The sequence below is a fragment of the Pipra filicauda genome, unplaced genomic scaffold (genome assembly GCF_003945595.2).
Source record: "Pipra filicauda isolate LSUMZ 115617 unplaced genomic scaffold, ASM394559v2 scaffold133_size2016399_pilon, whole genome shotgun sequence".
In the NCBI taxonomy this organism is placed as follows: Eukaryota; Metazoa; Chordata; class Aves; order Passeriformes; family Pipridae; genus Pipra; species Pipra filicauda.
In genome coordinates, this window is record NW_024103807.1 from 990,175 (window position 1) to 1,009,656 (window position 19,482).

The 19,482-nt window shown below is 45.1% G+C and overlaps 4 protein-coding genes across 8 annotated transcripts in view; 2 read left to right on the forward strand and 2 right to left on the reverse strand.

The window, feature by feature from the left end:
* NDUFS3 (NADH:ubiquinone oxidoreductase core subunit S3) lies at positions 1-4,739 on the reverse strand. The gene is made up of 7 exons (XM_027719640.2): positions 4,597-4,739; positions 4,433-4,495; positions 3,521-3,618; positions 3,107-3,256; positions 1,847-1,972; positions 1,440-1,559; positions 1-246 (listed from the first exon to the last, which is right to left on the reverse strand). Exons 1-7 carry the CDS (start codon positions 4,640-4,642, stop codon positions 79-81), a joined length of 771 nt encoding a protein of 256 aa, XP_027575441.1. The 5' UTR covers positions 4,643-4,739; the 3' UTR covers positions 1-78.
* Positions 4,549-13,265, forward strand: KBTBD4 (kelch repeat and BTB domain containing 4). The gene is made up of 4 exons (XM_027719639.2): positions 4,549-4,861; positions 7,300-7,920; positions 10,424-10,530; positions 11,087-13,265. Exons 1-4 carry the CDS (start codon positions 4,843-4,845, stop codon positions 11,945-11,947), a joined length of 1,608 nt encoding a protein of 535 aa, XP_027575440.1. The 5' UTR covers positions 4,549-4,842; the 3' UTR covers positions 11,948-13,265.
* Positions 12,907-15,163, reverse strand: PTPMT1 (protein tyrosine phosphatase mitochondrial 1). Its single transcript, XM_027719643.2, has 4 exons — positions 14,899-15,163; positions 14,746-14,826; positions 14,029-14,220; positions 12,907-13,160 (listed from the first exon to the last, which is right to left on the reverse strand). Exons 1-4 carry the CDS (start codon positions 15,067-15,069, stop codon positions 13,029-13,031), a joined length of 576 nt encoding a protein of 191 aa, XP_027575444.1. The 5' UTR covers positions 15,070-15,163; the 3' UTR covers positions 12,907-13,028.
* A 183-nt stretch (positions 15,164-15,346) lies between these two features.
* Positions 15,347-19,482, forward strand: part of CELF1 (CUGBP Elav-like family member 1) — a 68,439-nt gene continuing 64,303 nt past the window's right edge. Inside the window, exon 1 of one of the 5 annotated variants that reach the window (XM_039378256.1) lies at positions 15,347-15,485. The gene's annotated coding sequence lies outside the window, so the exon portion shown is untranslated. Of the gene's footprint in view, positions 15,486-15,755; positions 15,940-19,482 lie in introns of those variants that run through there. The other 4 variants (XM_039378253.1, XM_039378254.1, XM_039378257.1 and 1 more) reach the window with 4 other exon arrangements.

The window sequence follows — 19,482 nt, forward strand, 5'->3', positions numbered from 1 at the left end:
TCTCATATCAACTTTTATTATTATAAATACTATGTTAGAACAGAAAGGATGGTGCCGGGCATCCGCTCTGTTCTGCTGTTATTTTGTGTCTTCTTTCTTGGCTCCTGCTTCTATTTTCAGGGGTTCTGGAGCTGCACGATAGGCAGGAAATGCCTCCCATGGACTATTCAGATCAAACTTGCGAAATTCCTGAGACAGCTCCACAGGCTCTGCCACTACCCGTTTCACTTCATCATCATATCGCACCTAGAACAGTGCAAAGGACACAACCAGTCATTTTCACCCAGTCCCAATAGCATCTGTGATGAGCCGTACACAGCCATGACCCACACCACCCTCCAGTGCAGGGAATTCTATTCCTTACGCCATGGATAGCCCACAGGCCTCTGCCACAGCTTCAGTTCTCCCCATTACTAAACAAGAACATATGCTACTAAAATCTCCAGGAAAACACTCCTCTTTGCTACCATGCACCTCAGGTGTCAAGACTAACCGCCTAGAATTAGGAGTGCTCAGCCTAACAGTCCAGGCGAAGTTCACATGGAATAACACTTTTAGTTTGTCATATGACAAAGGAATTTCTCCTGAGTCACTGAAATAAGGTGACTGGGCCTGGCATAGCTGAGACTACACTCATGAATCCTTATAATATGGCATTCATTTGGTTTTAGTTGTTCTAATTTTTAGCATAACACTCAGAACATGGGGAAAAGATTACAAATGGGATGAAATGCAGGTGAGTACCAGACTCTTCTGATTGGCTTGCTTTATCCTCACTGTGTTAGTCCAAATCTCCAAACCCCAACTCAGGAGACGCTGCCTGGTCTTCACTTCTGCAATTCTGTTGCTTAAAGAACCTCACTGTTTCCTTCTGAGACTCAGCTCAGTCTTAAAACTGCACAAAATATTGTCTGTTTCTGAAAGGCGATCATTTGAAACTAGGCAGATACCAAACACTCATTTCACCTGTGGTTTGACATACAGAAGTAAATGATAATCACAAGAGTCAGTTTAACTAGTTTTATAAACTGGGCCTACAAAACCTCAACAAAGTAAAGTTCTAAATGAATTAAGAACAATTCAGTCCTTTACCCCTCTAGAAAGGTTCAGTTTTGCAGTGGAAACTTTAATCTTCTAGAAAACATGCTAAACGAATTTCAGGCACTTTCTCTGCCTGACAGGTATCTTTGGTATATTATATGGCACATAACATTTGCTCAATGTCTTTGGCCTTAGGCTGCCTTATGATGGATAATACTTTGTGTGATACTTCAAATTTCCATGCAGGAGATCTCTACAACTCCTCTGGAATACACACAAATGAAACATCCTTAGTACCTTTCGGACAAATGACTGTAAAGCAGTCACATCTTTGTATGGAAACTCAGATAAGAGTATTAGAGAGACTTGATAACTTTAGACATGACTGTATCTCCTACCTCCACGTAACCAGAGAGCGGGAAGTCCTTCCGGAAGGGATGGCCCTCAAACCCATAGTCTGTGAGGATTCGCCTTAGGTCAGGGTGGTTGGCAAAGAAAACACCATACATGTCCCAAACCTAAATGAAATGGAGCCAAGTAAGTTCAATGATATTTGAAATAAAAAAAAAAAACAAAAAGCTGCATGTATTATGTCTGTAAAATTTCAGTTACGTGCCTGGCTTTGTACAGCATCAGCAAAACTGATGCAAGAATTAATTCAAAAGCAAATCACTCTTTTATCCCCTACTCTGAAAAGGCAGCGAAGGAAACACTTCTTTCTTCCTGAGGGCCCTGGGAAATCAGTTTAATCAGGAAAATACAGCCTCTCTCCACAAAGACTGTTCCCAAGCACACCGGCACTCACCTCTCTCTCATACCAGTTTGCTGCCTTGTGCACAGACACTGCTGAGTCAACAGGTGTCAGCTCATCTGTGTATGTCTTTACACGGATCCGACTGTTGAACCGCAGGGACAGCAAATTGTACACAATCTGAATCAGAACAAAAAGCAGCATTGGTCTTGTACGGCATTTATGGATCTCTCTGCAGTACAGCACTGGCTAAGGAAAGCCACACAAAGACTATTTCAAATATTCTTTAGGAGCAGAATCACATCCAGCATTTTAGAGCTGGCCACTAAAAGACACTATAACAACTGAGGTTCCAATAGTTTATCACTTTGGTCCTTAGAAGTGTAACAAAAATGATGTGAGATTTAGAAAGCATGACTGATGAAGAAGAATTGAAGTAAAGAGGGATACTAAATCTTAAAAGAGAGAATACTGAAGGGATGGAAACACTTGACAATAGTCTATCTCAAAGAAAATGGCTATCAATTACTAGTGCAATTACTATCAGTGGGAGAAGGTGAAGAAGAAATACACTGTAGTGAAACTACAATAACATCTTTGCAACAATACTGTGGACAAAGCTTTCTCATAGGAGGTGAGAAGAGAATATGCTGAGTCTGTAGTTTCACAAAAGCTGTATCTTTTTCTATTTGCAGCTGAGATTTTTCTGCAGCTGAAAAGCTATACAGTGATACGTTCAAAAGCATCTGTGGGAACCAAATCTCCAGTATCCACTGAAAGTCAGTCAAAGTTCAGTGCCCAAAATCTTCTGAGAGCCTTCTGAAAATCTGCCTCATCTCCCATTAGGCCTTAACTTTAAAGAAGTGTTTTTAAAACAACTAAATAGGGGTTTTTTTTGCTTTGGGTTTGTTTTTTTTTAAGAGAAAAATTGTTAAGAAGACCGATGGGATTTAAAGAAAAACATTTGTGTCAACAGCAATTGATGGGCCTACATTGGATGAGCACCAATTCACAACTGGCCAGAAAGAAGTCCGAAGACATTTGCTAAAGCTAAAAGAAATCAAAGGAAAAAAATTAAAAGAAAAAAAAAGAGACTTTTAGCAGAGTGAGGAATGAAAGCCAGACTAAGAACTCATGCAGTATCAGTTCTGCTACTACTTCCATGATTAACAGATTAAACAAAACCCAGCATTTCAGAGTGGATTTTCTTCTCACTGTCAGAAACCAAAAAAAGTGATTAGAGCTGCAACCAGTACCCACAGCCGTCAGCACTTGTGAAACCCTCTAAGTTCTGCACCTATGAGCAGTTCTTACCTCAAAGCGATACTGCCGAGATGGGACATCAACAGCAGTCAAGTCAGCCAAGGATTTGAACTGGGCATTGGTGTGATCACGAAGGAAGGTCAGAACTGGAATGATCCCATCTGGATGGATCAAAAGTTCCAGCTCATTGAAACAGGTCACCTGACAAAAACAGAATGGTGAGTGGGAAGGGCATGAGTACAAACACCAACAGGACTGAACATTATGCCGATTCCAGCAGAATACTCAAAGTGGTACAGCAGACACAAAATTACATCAGAACAAGGTGTCTAATAATAGCAGTAATTTTCATGCAATTCTGACAATTTTTCTTCCGCAGAACAACTTCTGAAAACAGCTAACAAGCAAGTGGTGCTTTGACTGGGCCCCGTCCCGCCACAAGAACAATTTCTGAACAGCACCTACCTGTACTTGCTGGATATACTTGGGCAGAATCTCAGCCACATACTCCCCAAAAGCACATAGCTGCTTCTGTTCTACTTCATTTTTTGGTCTGACAGTAGCTAAAGAGAAAAACAAAGTCTTCAAGATTACAATAGGGAATACAGAAAGCTACAGAAAAAAGAGTAGCAAGTCCCATCCCTGACTTAAAAATCCCTTTAACCAGTCTAGCTGTCTGTCAGAGACTGGACTTTAGCAACATAGTGTGCTACAAAAAACACAGAACTAGACACTTCGATAAGGAACGAAATTTGTGTCAGTACTACATGCAATTTTTTTTGTGGACTCCAAACAGAGCAGGAACAGTCGAAAAAGATACAGAAGAAAGTACCAGGATGAAAAAGAGGAAGGCAGAAATGACAGAACAATATGAACATAGATACTGCTTATGCGATTCAACCTGGGTCTAGAAAGGATCTTGTTTTCTGGTGTTGTTTGATCTGCCAGCATCTAAGCAGCTTCCTCATAATTAAAACACAAACAACAGGTTGTTGTCTGGGGTTTATTTTCACTGTTGGTATGATTACAAACCCTCAAGATTCAGGGCAATAAGGAACTATGAAGCTGCTGTCCAGATACAGAAAGAACAGGTGGACCCACGAGAACGGACGTACATGGGAATCCAAGGCAAGCACGGGAATCCAAAGCAGGGTTACCCCATTTTCTGCACAAAATTTGGGTTTACGCGCGACAGGTCCCAACCCTTTCCCGACACCCTTCCCCTACACTCTTCCCCTACACTAAAGCGGTTCTATCGCCCAGGAACGTCCTTGGGGCAGCTCAGCGCCCTCCGCGGAGCCAGTGGCTGGCAGAGGCACAGCCGCACGCCTCGGGCTCCCCGTCGCCCCCCCGCCAACAAACCGGTCCCGCACTTACGGCGAGTCTCCCCGGCAGAGCTCCCCGCCAGCCGGGCCCGCGCCGCCGCCGGTGCCGCGCCAGCTGCGGAGAGAAACGGACACGTCTCACCGACCGCCGCCAACCGCCCGGCCCGGCCCGGCCACCGCCCCCCGGGACAGCCCCCGAGCCCCGGGCGGCCTCACCTCGTAACGCAGCCCGCGCCAGGCCCCGCGCCGCCACCGCCAACATCCCGCCGGGACACGGAGGGGCAAGGGCACGGGGCGGAAGCGGAAAGCACCCCCGCCACCGCACTGCCCCCGGGGGCGGAAGCGAGCAAATAGCTTCCCGGGGACGGCACCGGGTCGGTGGGCGGGAGCGGCGAGTGCCCGGCAGCTCCTGGCGCAGGGTGAGGAGCAGGAGCAGCCGCTGGGGCACCCCGGGGCGGCGGCATGAAGGGAGGCGCCGCAGGTGAGTGCTGAACTGCGGGGCCGGGGCGGGAGCAGTGCGACCGCCGGCCCGGGGACGGGGCAGCGAGCGGCGTGGAGGGCGGGGGGCGACGGCAGCCCCCGGGGCTGAGCCAGCGCTGCGGGGCGAGGGAACGCGCTGGCGCTTTGCACGGCGCCAGCGTGGGCCTGATGGGGGTCTGCGCGTCTCCGAGGATTAGCGTTTCTTCCTTCCTTCCTTCTCCCCGCCCCGGACCGTGAGGTCGCTGTCAGTTGTGTTTGAGTTCCGCGATCCCGGGCGCTGCCGCGGCATCCGCGATCCTGTCAGGAGCAAGGAAGAAAGTAACCTGGAGCACAGGTCCTATGAGGAGCGGCTGAGAGAGCTGGGGTTGTTTATCCTGGAGATAAGGAGGCTCAGGTGTGATCTTATAGCCCTCTACAACTACCTGAAAGGAAGTTGTAAGCCAGGTAGGAGTCGGCCTCTCCTCCTGAGTAATTAGTGACAAGTCGAGAAGACATAGACTTAACTGCACCAGGAGTGGTTCAGGTTGGAAATTAGGAAGAATTTCTTCACAGAAAGGGTGATTGGACATTGGAAAGGACTGTCGAGGGAGCTGATGGAGTTACCATCCCTGGTAGGTGTTTAAGGAAAGACTGGATGTGACACTTAGTGCCATGGTCTAGTTGACACGGTGGTGTTTGGTCATAGGTTTGACTTGATGATCTCTCAACTAAATGGATTCTGTGATTCTGTGAAGGACGTGTGCCAGGTGTTGGTTACACAGCTATCACCAGTAGCCTGGCCTACGGAATACACACGAATACGTGGAGTGTAAGACTCGGCTTTATAGGATACTTAACTGTCCTCCACACCTATTGTATCAGAGACACCATGGATGCAAAGGGGAGCTTTGTGTTGCAAAGAAGGATGTGAGATTTGCAGCAGTCTTTAGTTGCTGTTGGCATTTCTTTTGTGACTTGGTACCAGTCCTCTGGGGATTTTGGAGGGCAGTGTGGGAAGCTGGTTCTGTCGTGTCAAGAGGGCAGGGTAGTTCATCCCTCTGTATCCTGGTGCACTTCGTTATCTCTTCAGCATTCTGGGCTTATCTTCTGAGCACTTTGACTGTAAGGATAAAGAGCTTTAACGGAAGTAGAAGCTAATTTGCAGGATAGGCTCATACTTGCTAAAGATGGAAAAAATAGTACTGATGTGTACTGTGCTAATTGAAGTTCCTCAGTCTCTTACAGACTAATGTATAGGTATTTTTCAGACAGACTGGAACTACTGTAAAATCGTGGTAAGGGTATAATTAAGATAGGCCATCACCAGAGATGGGACAGACTTGTCCAGGCAATTAGGGATGTAGACATTACTTTCTGTGAACTGAATTTGAGCAAAGAACTTAGGAGCTGTCCTGTATCAAACAGAGCTATTGTAAGAAAATGCACGTTTGACAAAATAAATCATGGAAGAGTAACTATGAATCTCCTGGAGAAAAATCATATCTTTGGGAAACATTGAACTGGAAATCATGTTCAGTATTGACTGAAGAAATTTGTGATATCAGCCATCATGGCTAATAGTTCAGTTGTAAAAATAAGTTTAAAGTGAATGCAGGTAGGCAACTATTCGTTCTTAATGCTGTCAAGAGCCAAGTTAAAAAAGAGCTCCTTCCTATAGCAGTCCTCATTTCCAGAAGCTTTTTTGACCTGTAAACTACCTGGAACTCTGCAAACATCTGTAGTACCTACTAAGAGGTGTTTTCTTTAAATTTTATTCCCCTTTCTGCTTGAGAAACAGTGACTAACAACATCTAACATGTTGTTTTGCATGCTGAGGGTGCCTGGCACATTAACCAGCAGAATATAACCATTAGTTATCTCATTTGGTTAGCTTGAAGGACTGGTGGTTACGTCTGGCAAACTTCTCACACATCTTTTTGGTAAAAACAAGTTCACCTTACTTGATAACACTGTGGAGATTCATCATGTTGGGTTTGGATGGTAATTATACTAATGATATGAGCTGCTGCCTGTGCTCTTTGTTAGTACAGTATTGTAATCCTTTTTACATCTAGTCCAGCTATGCTGCTGCCACTTTTTTTTTTTGGCTTTACAAGTTTCCTAGGGCAGTTGCTGGATTTTCCGCTTGAACAACTATTGATGCATTTCTTTGTGTCAGTGAAATGAGTGGTGAAAAGATATGCACGTCTCCCAGCTCTGCTGGGATGTGATGCTCACTGTACTGGAAGTTTGGTATATATTATAATTTTAATTATGCCAACTTCTCATTTGTTGTTTGAGATTCTGAAGCTCAAGCAGAAGTTTCTGGCTGTGCTATTTATATTCAGTCTAAAATATGCTGGACTCTTACCAATACGTTTGATTTTTCCCTGTACCCTGAAGTACTGCCTAATCTTGTTAGTGTAGAGAGAAAGCCATATAATTATTGTGATTTTACAGATTGCTGGAGGTCTGATCTGTGCAGCACCATGGACTCGTCAGAAGAGACTGGAGGCTCCTCTGCAGAAGAAAACTACTTTGTGAACTACACCTTCACTGACCGCTCCCACTCAGGCCGTGTGGCCCAGGGTATTATGAAATTATGCTTGGAGGATGAGCTCTTTGCCGATGTTACAATATCAGTGGAAGGCAAAGAATTCCAGCTGCACCGCTTGGTCCTCTCAGCTCAGAGTTGCTTTTTTCGTTCTATGTTCACTTCCAACCTAAAGGAGGCCCACAACCGGGTGATTGAGCTGCAGGACGTTAGCGAAAGTGTCTTTCAGCTTCTTGTGGACTACATTTACCATGGAACTGTAAAGCTGAGGGCAGAGGAGTTGCAGGAAACCTATGAAGTGGCAGACATGTACCAGCTGACTGCCCTTTTTGAAGAGTGCTCCCGTTTTCTGGCCCGTACGGTGCAGGTTAGAAACTGTCTGCAGGTGATGTGGTTGGCAGACCAACACAGTGACATGGAGCTCTACACAGCTGCAAAACACTGTGCAAAGTCACATTTGTCTCAGCTGCAAGACACAGAGGAGTTCCTACACCTGCCTGTCCGCCTACTGACAGACATCCTTACAGGTAAGGAGTTCTTGAAACTAGCCAGGATGTGGATGTAGAAAGAGACTTTCAGAGAGTCTACCAGGGATTGAATGAAATAAATGGAAAAATCCAAGCCTTCATAATCGCAGTGTACTCAGAGACTTAGCTAAGCAAAGCAAAGCAAAACATTCTGGATAACTTAATCAGAAAAAAACCAAAGCTATTGTTACTGGACATGAAACATCTAAACTGTAGAAAAGGGTCATAGAGGATGCTGGTAGTTCCCAGCAGTTCCTGAGTCAACAGGTTAGAAGTATTACAGGTTTTGAAACATAAATTCCAAAAATTTGTTGGAGTTTTGTTTGCATTAAAACAAAGAAACCTTACCCAAAATAAACATCTTATGAAAGTCTTTTTTTCCATTTTAGTTCATAATCATTTAACATAGTAATGCTATAACTCAACGTTTGTAAGAAGGCTTGAGCACAACTCATATTTTTAGAATACGTTGGTGTTATTTACAATTGTATATAATTGTTAGGATTATTTAGGCTAGGCACTCAGCTGACTGAAATAGAGGCATTGTAGTGTCTTAGATAATACAGTAACTATCCTTCTTGTAAAGGTAATAGCCTTCCACAGTAATGGATGCAATGACTCAGTGTTGTGAGGGATGTGTCAACACATAAACTTAGTCCAGCTTGCACCAATCCTTGAAGGTCATCTGCTGCCCTAGTAGGTACAGCCAGTACGTGGTTACCCCTCCAGGATGCAGTCACAACTCAATTTTTGTGCATTTATGTATCATTGCTAGAGGAAGCAGGAATGTAGAAGCAGCTCATACATTCAAATATGCCCCTTCCTTGCTTTAATTACTCTTTGTAAATGAGTAAATAACTGCTCTGTGCATCATGGGGTTTATGTGCTGTTACAACAATAAACCTACTATGACTGTCTTCTTTGGAATACTGGCAAATCTGTCCATAAGTCTTAAAATAGCCTTTGGAGTTGATGCTATGCGTATGAGAGTCTTTACAGCTATTGCCTTATATTATCTCTATTACATCTAAAGAAATTTCCAATAAAAAAACTATTGAGTATATGTACCGATAGCTCAAAAATATGATAAAATTAGAGTAATTTTGATAACTATCTAGCTAAAATTTTTAAAGAGCCATTGAGTTGATTAAAAAATCCCTCTAAAATCATGAAATAAAACTCTAGAGGTCAATCACCTTTAAGTTCTTAGGGATTCCACATAGTAATCATAGTTTTAGGACTATGGACTTTAGTGTTTGTGGTTCTAAATTAAAATAATTGCTCAATAAAACTTTTTTTCCATGCATCGTCTATTTCCATATATAGAATCACATTACTCAATATTTATGCTGCAACTTAGCTCATAAAATGGATTTAAATCTGAAATACACTCCTGCTGGTAGGGAAAATCCTTTGCTTTTGCATTTCCTGCGTCTTTGTTTAGTTAATGAAGAATTAAATAGAGGAAGCTATTAGTAGCAAGGATTAAAATTTATTTAATAAAATAGTAACTTATGAAGTTTAGCTTTTGTCGCACTCTAGGACGAATTTCAAAATCCAGGTTTTTTCCATTTAATCGCTACATGTGATAGTTGGCTGATGGAAATCCCTTTTACTAATAAACAGAGTTAAAATACCTGCTTTTGTGCCATGCTTTGTCTCCTCCCTTCCAATATAGAGAAAAGAGTTGGAATTTGTCTGGTGCCTTCAGCATCATTGAATTCGGGGTTTGTCATGAGAACAGACTACAAAATCAGAGAGCCTTCATAGGGAAACTTCTCAGTGAATACAGGCATAATTGCTTGCAAACTGGAAGGAAATACTTAAAATCTTCTAGGTAATGTACTGACGATGATCACGATGATGATGCAATAGTGCGTGGCTTAACCAAAACTTCCAATTATGTCTGGAGACAGATTGAAATCTGATGCAGTCTGTTGAGTGTTTCCTACTGTCACATGGCTAAGAAAAGCTATAGTAGCTCATTGGGGATTTCCAAATGTTAAGAGGATAGCAGCAACACCAGATGTTCAGTCATGAAGGTCAGCTGTCTGACAGGGCTCAGACACATTCTGCAGATGACTTTCGCTAGATAGGTTTCTAGGACCAGCCAGAAAGAAAGGCAGGTGCTGAGATTCTGAATAAGAGAATCTTTTTGCCTAAATGATTAAATAAGAAAATACTTGTCATCAACACACAGCATGTAAATTCTCCTTCCTGCCCTCTTTCTCTTGGACATAGGTTCCTTTGTTGTACTCATCCAAAGCGCTTAAGATCTGGCAGCTCTGTCTTCTGATATTTATCCAGACTACTTTCATGTAGTTGTCTGGCTGCCAGTGCCGATCATCCTGCCAAAACCTATAAATCTCTGTATCAATTTTTCCTCTCTAGAAAGTAGAGTTTGTGGTGGGAGTGGGGGAAGGCCGTCGCAGGGAAAGGATGATTCTGAGTACACACACCTTTGTCTGGATATCATAAATGCCTTTCTGTCCCTGAACTGCAGATGGCGTTCCATGTTCTCAGAATCCAACGGTTGCCATAGAAACCTGGATCAACTTCAACAAGGAGGAGAGAGCCGGCTTTTCAGAGACTCTGCGATCAAGTCTGAAGGTATAAAAAGACCTTCTGTTCTGGGGCTGGTGTAGCACTTGCTGGTTTCACACTTCCCAGGGCAGGGTATTCTGCTCACGGGTGTGACTTTAAAGTTGCAAAACATAAATGCCGTTGAAATGCATGGTGCTTGTGAGAGAATACTTTCATTGTCATAAATAGCAACCCCACTGACAGCTTTTTTTAATATAACCTGATGTTGATATCACTGGTGATTGGAGCAATGCCACAAATACCTTCTTTAACTCGATGCTCACTTACCAAAGAGACTGTTCAGAAATCTACGTTTGGCATTCCCCTTAAAATAACTGTACTCCATCAGTGATGTAACCGTCCCTTATCTAAACCATAAACACTTGGGTTCCAGTGATGTCTCTGGCTATTTTGCTGTCAGATACGACTGGTATCGTGAAAAGGCCTTGAGGCTCTGAGTCCTGAATGCTGTAGGGTGGCAAGACTGGGAAAAAAGGTTTTATACCTCAGACCCACAGATGGGTCCTAAGCTGAAAAATCCAGTGATGTTTGTGTAAACAGATCTAATTCTCCTTTCTCTCAGGTGATTGGAGAAAATGTTCACATCTACCTGATTGGAAAGGAGTCATCACGTACACATTCACTCGCTGTCTCTCTACATTGTGCTGACGATGACTCCATTAGTGTGAGTGGCCAGAACAGCTTGTGTCACCAGATCACCGCAGCCTGCAAGCACGGTAGTGACCTATATGTTGTTGGTGGCTCCATTCCACGACGCATGTGGAAATGCAACAATGCGACTATAGACTGGGAATGGTGTGCCCCTCTGCCCCGTGACCGGCTCCAACACACCCTTGTCTCTGTGCCAAGCAAGGATGCAATATATTCACTAGGGGGGAAAACTCTACAGGACACTCTCTCTAATGCTGTCATATATTACAGAGTACGAGACAACGTCTGGACAGAGACCAGCCAGTTGGAAGTGGCAGTCTCTGGAGCTGCAGGTGTAAACCTTAATGGTGTCATTTACCTGCTGGGTGGGGAGGAAAATGACTTGGACTTCTTCACCAAGCCCTCTCGGCTAATTCAGTGCTACGATACCAACACAGAGAAATGCCACGTGAAGCCATACGTGCTGCCTTTTGCGGGGCGCATGCATGCTGCTGTGCACAAGGACGTGGTGTTCATTGTCGCTGAGGGGGATTCACTGCTATGCTATAATCCCCTACTGGATAGCTTCACCCGGCTATGCCTCCCAGATGCCTGGAGTTCAGTACCATCCCTCTGGAAAATTGCCAGCTGCAATGGCAGCATCTATGTCTTTCGTGACCGCTATAAAAAGGGTGATGCAAATACTTTTAAACTTAACCCAGCCACCTCTGTTGTAACAGTCACGAGTGGCATCAAAGTGCTGCTCACTAACCTGCAGTTTGTCCTGGCCTAAGCAGGAAAAACAGGCCAGTGATAGAAAGGGCAGCAACAGTGTCCTGCTGTGCAGCTTGGAGACACCTACCACCCTCAGCACCAGTCCCAATTACCACAAGCTCACAACATCCAGTAAAGACCCCATTCTCTGTACCTGTGCAGAGGAAGTACAGGCTTTCTGATTGTGGGCCTATTCTTTTACATAGTACTATTGAACTTTATTGAACTCTTGTATCTTAGATTTCAGATGAACTAAATGCCATTACTTTGATTCCTTGATGATAAGCTGCTTGTGTTTGAGGCACAAACTGCAGCAAATGGCTATTTTAGCGTGGAACCAATCTACAAATAACAAATCCTGTGGCATACGGACAACATCTTCCTTGGCCCAGGCTGCTAGTTTTAACTGCCTAGGAGCCCACGTGTTGCTGCCATGTCAATCACAGAGATAGATGTGCACTGTAACCCCCAGGGATATCCCAATTTAAACATTCCTATGTCCTACTGCAGAAGGAGGGCATGGCAGACAGATTCCAGAGCTGACCCTAGGACCTTAAGTAGGTTGCATTCAGCACTTCTCCTAGAGGAGTGGTAACTAACTGGGTACTTGCTTACTGCTCTGTCATCACCTAGCATAAAGAAGGAGATAATTTTTAGACACTGGCTTCCTTTACTGTACAGGGAATCCCCACCTGTAATTATAACATAGTGTTGGTGAAAGACAGAATTAAGACCACTTCCTACTACCCATCTCTGTTGGCACTGTAACCCTTTGGGTAAGAATCTGAATAAAGTCTCTGTTGAGACAAAGGTATTTTTTTTTTCCTTTGCTTCAAATACAAATATTTTCAACTTCCTGTGGATTTCCAGTTCAGCTGAGCACTGATATCTGGAAAAGAACTATGAGGCTCCAAGAGAACTAAGATATTAACTACAAGAAAAGAAAGCTTTAATGAAACAGCCCAATTTTCCCTTTACTGTAGTTTATGTAAAAACTTCTTTATTGTTGGTCAAGAAGAACAACACTTAAGCCTTGATTAGATCATAAAAACATTTTTTTAAAGCAGCTGAGATGGGGATTTTGGTAGTTCTTACGGACATTATGCAGCTGTCCCAGTGATCATGTTCCTGTGAAATTTCTCCAGGACCTGGACTTGCTTGTGTCGAATGAGGATGTGGGGACGAATCTTGGCAATGGCCTGAATTGCTTCCTGAGGGTTCCAGTGATGCAGCTGAAAAGGCAGAAACCCAGCAAGTGAAAATCCATTCCATCCCTGCACCATTTAATGGAACCTTCCCAGAGGCTATAGGCAATATTAGAGGTGTTAGAAAACTTACTGCTTCGCCCCTTCTGTTTACTTCACGTTCCTCTCAGAGAAGCCAGAATGTCATGGAATCATTCATGAAATGAGTCCCTCGGTTAAAGAGGGATGGTTGCTGCCCGGGCCCTCCACTTTCTCTCTCGCTTACTCTTCCTTCATGTTGTGAATAGGTTCCTGTCCTAGTCCCACCAGACCGGAGCAAAAGCGCAGCTTGCATTTTTAAATTTTTAAAAAACTTTACTGGTACCCATGTCACACTTCAGCACTTAGTGAGAAAATTTTCCCTTCAGCGCTAGTGGAAAGTTTTCCAGGGAGCACTTAATAACACCGACAGAAGAATCCACAGGCAGAATTTTGTTCTTAGGGCTGGCTTACCCAGCCTAATGGTTGGGTCAGTAGAGGAACTCAGAAAACCAAAGTCAGTTCTCTTGATCATTAATTGTATTTATTGAAAAGCATAGGAAGGCTCACCATTTCAGTGAACCAAGGAGAAAATCTGAACAAAAATGGGTGTTTTATCTGCTCTGTGAACCTATCCTCATGAGTGACTTGTTATTCCCACCTCAATCTGTTTCTCCATAGAAAGAATTAAGAATCATTCAAAACAGCAAGGTGAGTTTGAGGCCTCTCTTAAAATAGGTGTACAAACTCTGTAAAATCATGGAATATTAATGAACCTGTACATGCTCAGGTTTCTTGAGCAAGAGCAAACTATAAAGGTTGTCTGCTTTTGCCTAGACTGTATGAAAGTAAACCCCATTTAGCACAGACTCCTTACTTGAATTAAATATGCTGCTACCATGGTGGCACTGCGGGAGCGTCCTGCCTTGCAGTGCACATAGACAGTGTTACCGCAGGCTCGGTGTTTCAGGATGAAGTCAACGCCCTTGTGGAGGTTTTCCAAGGTGGGGACTCCAGTTAGATCCACAGTGCTGAGACACAGTTGCTCCACTCCCATTGCCTTCCATTCCTGAAATGGACATAGCAGATTTGGTCAGTTAATTTTCTGTTTGTTTGATTTTTTTTTTTTCCCTGAAAGAAACCCAAAACCTGTTCAGACAGTTGAGAAACTCAGTGGGATTGTAAACAGACTTTGAATGTCAATCCTTTACATCAGATGCATGAAAAGTTTAGTGCTGACCATCAGAAACGAGTAGTTAAAGGGAACTGAAAAGATGTATTTCAGCTAAAGGAAAAGAGGGGAGTTGGGATCTCTTCCCAAAACAAAAGGCATTCCTGTATAGTGGTGTACGTGGATTCAATGCTCCCCGTCCCTCCCCGCCACTGCAGCTGTAACAGTTCACTCGCATCCTCACGTTTTAGTGGTTTGTAAGTAAAGTAAGTTTTTAAGGTGCGAGAAGTCACGTCTTTGCTGTCATAGGACTTGGCGGTCGCTGCCGGGAACGCGGCAGGAGGCGGATAAAGCCTCGCTGCGCCGGGACCGACGGAGCGTCAAGAGACCTGTCCAGGGGTCATAGGCAATGCCCGGGCTCACCTGTGGGGAACAGCAGAAGAAGCGGGTCTCGTAGTTCTCGGTGAGGGTGACCACGGCGCGCACGTTCTCCTCCGCCACCATCTGCGGGCACAGGCGCGGTCAGGAACCGCCGCCCTCCCGGCCCGGCCCGGCCCGGCCGCCCGCTCGCCTTACCCTGCGGCTGCGCCCCCGCAGCGGCAGCGCCCCGAGCAGCACGGCCTCGTCGATGCGGTGGAACCAGGGCCGGCGAGACCCCGGCAGCCGCGCCCGCGCCGCCGTGTACAGCAGCGAGGGGTAGAAGAGCAGCCGCGCCGCGCCGGCGCCCAGCGCCTCCGCCACCCCCATCGGCGCCGGGGCCGCGCCGCGGCGGGCCGGGCCGTGCCGAGGGCCGGAGGAGCGTCGCGGCCGCACGCACCGACCGTGAGCACAGGGGGCGCCCGGGGCGGGGCCGGGCCGGGGGCGGGCGGGGCCCGGCGGGGCCGGGGCGGGGCGAGGCCAGGCGGGGCGCAGCGGCGGCGGCGGCTCGGGGGGGGCGGGAGCGGGAGCACCGCCCCAGCCCCCCCACCCCGCGCTCGCCGTGGTCTCTCCCGGAAGCGCCGCCATCTTGCGGAGCCGGCCCGAGGCGGCGCAGGGAGCGGAGCGGGCGCGGGCGGATCCCGGGGCAGGTGAGGGCGGCGCCGCCGGGAGGAGCTCGGGCCGGGCCGGGCACGGCGGGGCCGAGCCGAGCCGAGCCGGCAGGAAGCGCGGTTCGCCTCGCGCAGGTAACGGCTCCTTTCCCCTTCGCCCGCAGTTCCCCGGGGCTCCCGCCGCGAGGCCGCTCGTGCAGGGCCGCGGCGACTGCCCCGCTCCCCTCCGCGGGGGAGCCGCCGCCGCCCTGCGTGCGCCATCCTGGGGCGGTGCCGCGCCGGCGGGGCCCGGGGCCGGAGGCTGCCGGGTGCCGTGTGTGATCCGGGCGCTGACAGCGCCGCGGGCGGTGGCGGGGGCGCTGCAGGGGCGAGCGCGGCCCGCGGCGGCGGCGCCATTGGGGCCGGGGTGCTACGGCGGAGCCGGGCGGACCCCGGGGCGGGGGAGCGGCTCCCCCGGGTTCGGCCGCCGGCGGCCTGCCGGGCTGGGCGCTTATCGTAGCAACCGGCGTGCGGTTCCCCGCTGTCCTCGGCACGGTGGGGTCTGTCCTCCGGAGCAGTGAAACGTTTGCTGGTGCACCAGGGAGCGGAGGTTGGTCGGGTGTACGAGGAGCGCGAGCAGGGAAATTGGAGTTCGGCACAGTGTGAGGAATTGCTGCCTCAAGCGTGAGAAGGCGTGACAGACACTGCTGGAATGAAGTAGGAAGAGGAATATAAAAACCAGGAGAGACGGATCATAAAATAGATGATAAGTGATTGAAGAAGAAAAAAGGTTGATAACCGCATGCGATTTTTATAGGACTGTTTATGAGTAGGAAGTTAAGAGGCAGCGTTCTAATAAAGTGTGAACCTTCACTCCTTTAAATTCCTGAGGAATTGTGGCCCATTTTCACCTCTGAGATACAGGCATTCTCTTCTGCCAGAAGTTGTCGGGGAACATTTTTCGAATGTTGCAGCTTTCTTGTATGTACTGCTTGAGTGTGGTTGTTGGGTGTGTTTCACCAGGAGTTCGCTTGATTTAAAAAAGTATGCTACTGTCCAAGCTTGCTCGGCCCCGGCAGATGAACCTCAGGATTAAAGGGTGGGCTCAGTTCAGCACACACTGTGTCTCACCTAAAAGAATCCACTGCGCAGGCTCGATTTAAAAAAGTATTTGGTGGGAATTTATATCTTGAAGTATGCTTTGCTCACAAGACCTTGAACTTTCTGAGTATCTTTAATTTCTGGTTTTAATTTGTTTTTTGTGTATGTACGTCCTGCCAGTCCTGCTCTTTGTACCAGTGATCACAAAAATTGCTGAATTGTCTCTTGGTCTCTTTTACTGTCTTCTCTATTGTTTTTCTGTAGGGTAGTTCAACAGATAGATTTTACTGCACTGACTTGGTATTGCATAGCCATAACGAACGCGTCACTTTTTTTTTTTTTTTCCGTTCCCCTCAGCTCTTTTCTTGGGATCTCTGCATAATGTGAGATACTGTATCTTCCTCGAGTTGTGTCTGGACCCAGGTATTTAAGAGGCAGCGTTGTTGGAAATCCTGCTGCTGCAGTAGGTGTTCAAAATTAATAAATACATCTTTAGACTGAGATAGGAAATATTCCGGTGGGCAGAGATTGCATCCAGCAGCTTAGTATGTTCAGTTGCATTCCTGCCGATGAAGAGCCCCCCAGGGCAGCAGCACGATTCTTATATCTGCTCAGGGACGTGGGTGCAGATATATACCACCAGTAAAATTCCTAAATAGGGTTTTTAAAATACAATGACGTAAAGAACTATTTTTTCTTAAGGTGCTTACTGTTCTCTTTCAGCCTGTGCTCACATTCAAAGTTATTGGTGATACTTATTCTGGGAAAGTGTAGGCTGTTTTGTGGAGTGTGTTCACTCTTTCTGAATGATCACTCTTGGATGGCTGTGTTTTTCCTTTCTCTGTCAAAGTCTCTAATGTTACATTAGGGAAAAATCAGTCCCAGATCCTACCTGCTTAGTTACGTTTGCCCTTTTGTATCTACTTTTTTTTTTTTTGGGTATTTGAAGCAAAATAGTTGATGCAGGCCTAGGAAATTCTGTTTACATGCAGAAGAAAGTAGGAACACAGCCTCTGTAGAAAAGCAGAGGATTGAAAAGTGATTGTCCTAAAATCATGAACATTAAAACGTGAAGATTTATGTGTTAGGTAGTTTTGTTTTAAAAGTAAATGGCTTAAAATAGTGAGAAGAACTTATCCATCTTTCACAATAGAAGACAGGTAAAGAACTCCATGGTATTACAGAGTGCTTAATAGTGAATTCACATTTTTCCTAGTCCTTCACAGTTCGATACACTCGTAAGATGATCTTTACGTGGTAAGAGGAAGGCATCTTTGACTTTTATTTCTTCTGCTATGAGTAGGGATTCTGAAAACATGCTACCTGGCACTATTTCTCTAAATGGGAAAGCAAGAAAGGTGGCAGTATCACAGATATACAATAATTGTCTTTCTCATTAATAATAAATCCATAACTTGCAAGTAACCTTTACATCAATTGAAGAATCATTAGTTGAAACAAAGTACGGTGCTTTGGCATAAGGGAAGTATTAATATAAGAGAAATATTTGTAATATTGTGTAAATTTTCTTCTGAAATTATTGCTAACAATATGCTGAATTAGTTGAATTTCATAAAAGCTAGATGTTATGTGGTTCTTAAATATTTAGATTCACGTTGAGTTAAATAAGATTCTACCTGTAATCTAGTGCCTAATTGAACTTAGTAAGAAACTTTGTTATGAGCAGGTTGCTCCTTAACTATTTCTTGCTTATTTTTCAGAAATGAGGTTATGGACTATCAGTTACTGAGTTGTCTGCCACAAGTCTTTTCAGAGTGCCCACTCTAATTTTTTCTTTAGTGCCTTTTTTTTAGACTAGATGGGAAGTGATACAAATTCTCATCCTTTTTGAGATTTCCTGGTTGTTAGTGTCTAACTCTGGGATCTAAGAACCCACTGGTCAGGCTGTTGGAGACTCTTGTTCAGCAATATGTCCACGAGGCAGTCCAGTTTTCCAAGTCATAATGTGAGTTTGGTTACTGAAACAGCAGCAGTAGTCCAAGAGACTGAGATCTGTATTTCTGCACTCTTATTTTTTAGTCTTCCAATGAATGTCTTAAATGTTTTGTTTCAACCGGGGCATGTTCAGTATTGCTTCTTATCCTTCAGGGAGGAGTTATTCACTGCCTTGGTAACTGTCTTCTGGCAAGAAAGTATCATTTTTATCCATTGATCAGGTATTTGGCAGGAGAGAAAAAACAGTGTAAATCAAAGCAGACTAAAATACTTCAGGGTTTATTAGAATGGGAGTTGTAATTTGAGAAGAGTTATCTAGGGCCTCTAATGGGTTTTTCTCGTGAAGTATCACAGCACAGAATCTTAAGATGTGATCCTGTTACAAGACTTCTTGAGGCAAGAGAGATTATCTTGACTGAAAAAAGTAACTTGTAGTTTTGTTGCCTTTCCTTCAGTCATTAGAGATGGTTGTCATTATAGATCTTGCTATACGAAAAAATGCAAGATACCATTTTTCTGCTATTTTAAAAAGGTGCCAAGACACTTTGGGACATAACAGTGAAAAGAGAGAGCTTTAGAGGAGATTTCCCAAACATCAACTGAACATCATTATTTGCACCTGATGCAAGATTCAAGTGTGCAAAGCTAAAATGTACGTTAGGTCAAAGCAGGAAATTTCAATAGAGCAAGGGAGAAAATGTAAACTACTTTAAAACTGCAGTGCCAATTAGCCTGCAAATGCTTTGCTGTAGGGAGGAATAGTTCGCAAGTCTGAACTGTGATAGACAGAGCAGGCTTATTTGTTCGACAGCAACATAGTGCAGCAGTTGTCATCCCAGGGAAAGGAAGTGTTTTTTCTGACATCTTGAGTAGCTTAAAAGTTCCAGCTATCTTAGCTCTGTGCATTTTGAAAGAAAAAGCATTGTTGCTAACTGAATTCAATATGAACAATGAACAACTAGATGGATGAACAGAAGTCTTCAGTAGTTTTCAAATTTTAGTGAGGAAATTCAGTTTAGATGATGTACTTTGTCACAGAAATATATGTAAGTGAAAGCCTTCTGCCAGAAGTGAAATCCTTGTGCACAAGTTGTCT

Excerpts from the sequence above, each read along its gene's own strand:
- PTPMT1 (XM_027719643.2), bottom strand. The coding sequence starts at position 15,069 with ATGGGGGTGGCGGAGGCGCTGGGCGCCGGCGCGGCGCGGCTGCTCTTC. Across the intron at positions 14,827-14,898 it reads TGCGGGGGCGCAGCCGCAGG|ATGGTGGCGGAGGAGAACGT; the intron begins GTAAGGCGAGCG and ends CTGTGCCCGCAG. Across the intron at positions 13,161-14,028 it reads TAGCAGCATATTTAATTCAA|CTGCATCACTGGAACCCTCA; the intron begins GTAAGGAGTCTG and ends CTGCCTTTTCAG.
- NDUFS3 (XM_027719640.2), bottom strand. The coding sequence starts at position 4,642 with ATGTTGGCGGTGGCGGCGCGGGGCCTGGCGCGGGCTGCGTTACGAG. Across the intron at positions 3,257-3,520 it reads AGTATATCCAGCAAGTACAG|GTGACCTGTTTCAATGAGCT; the intron begins GTAGGTGCTGTT and ends TGTTTTTGTCAG. Across the intron at positions 247-1,439 it reads CGCTCTCTGGTTACGTGGAG|GTGCGATATGATGATGAAGT; the intron begins GTAGGAGATACA and ends GCACTGTTCTAG.
- KBTBD4 (XM_027719639.2), top strand. Across the intron at positions 7,921-10,423 it reads ACTGACAGACATCCTTACAG|ATGGCGTTCCATGTTCTCAG; the intron begins GTAAGGAGTTCT and ends CCTGAACTGCAG. Across the intron at positions 10,531-11,086 it reads CTCTGCGATCAAGTCTGAAG|GTGATTGGAGAAAATGTTCA; the intron begins GTATAAAAAGAC and ends CCTTTCTCTCAG.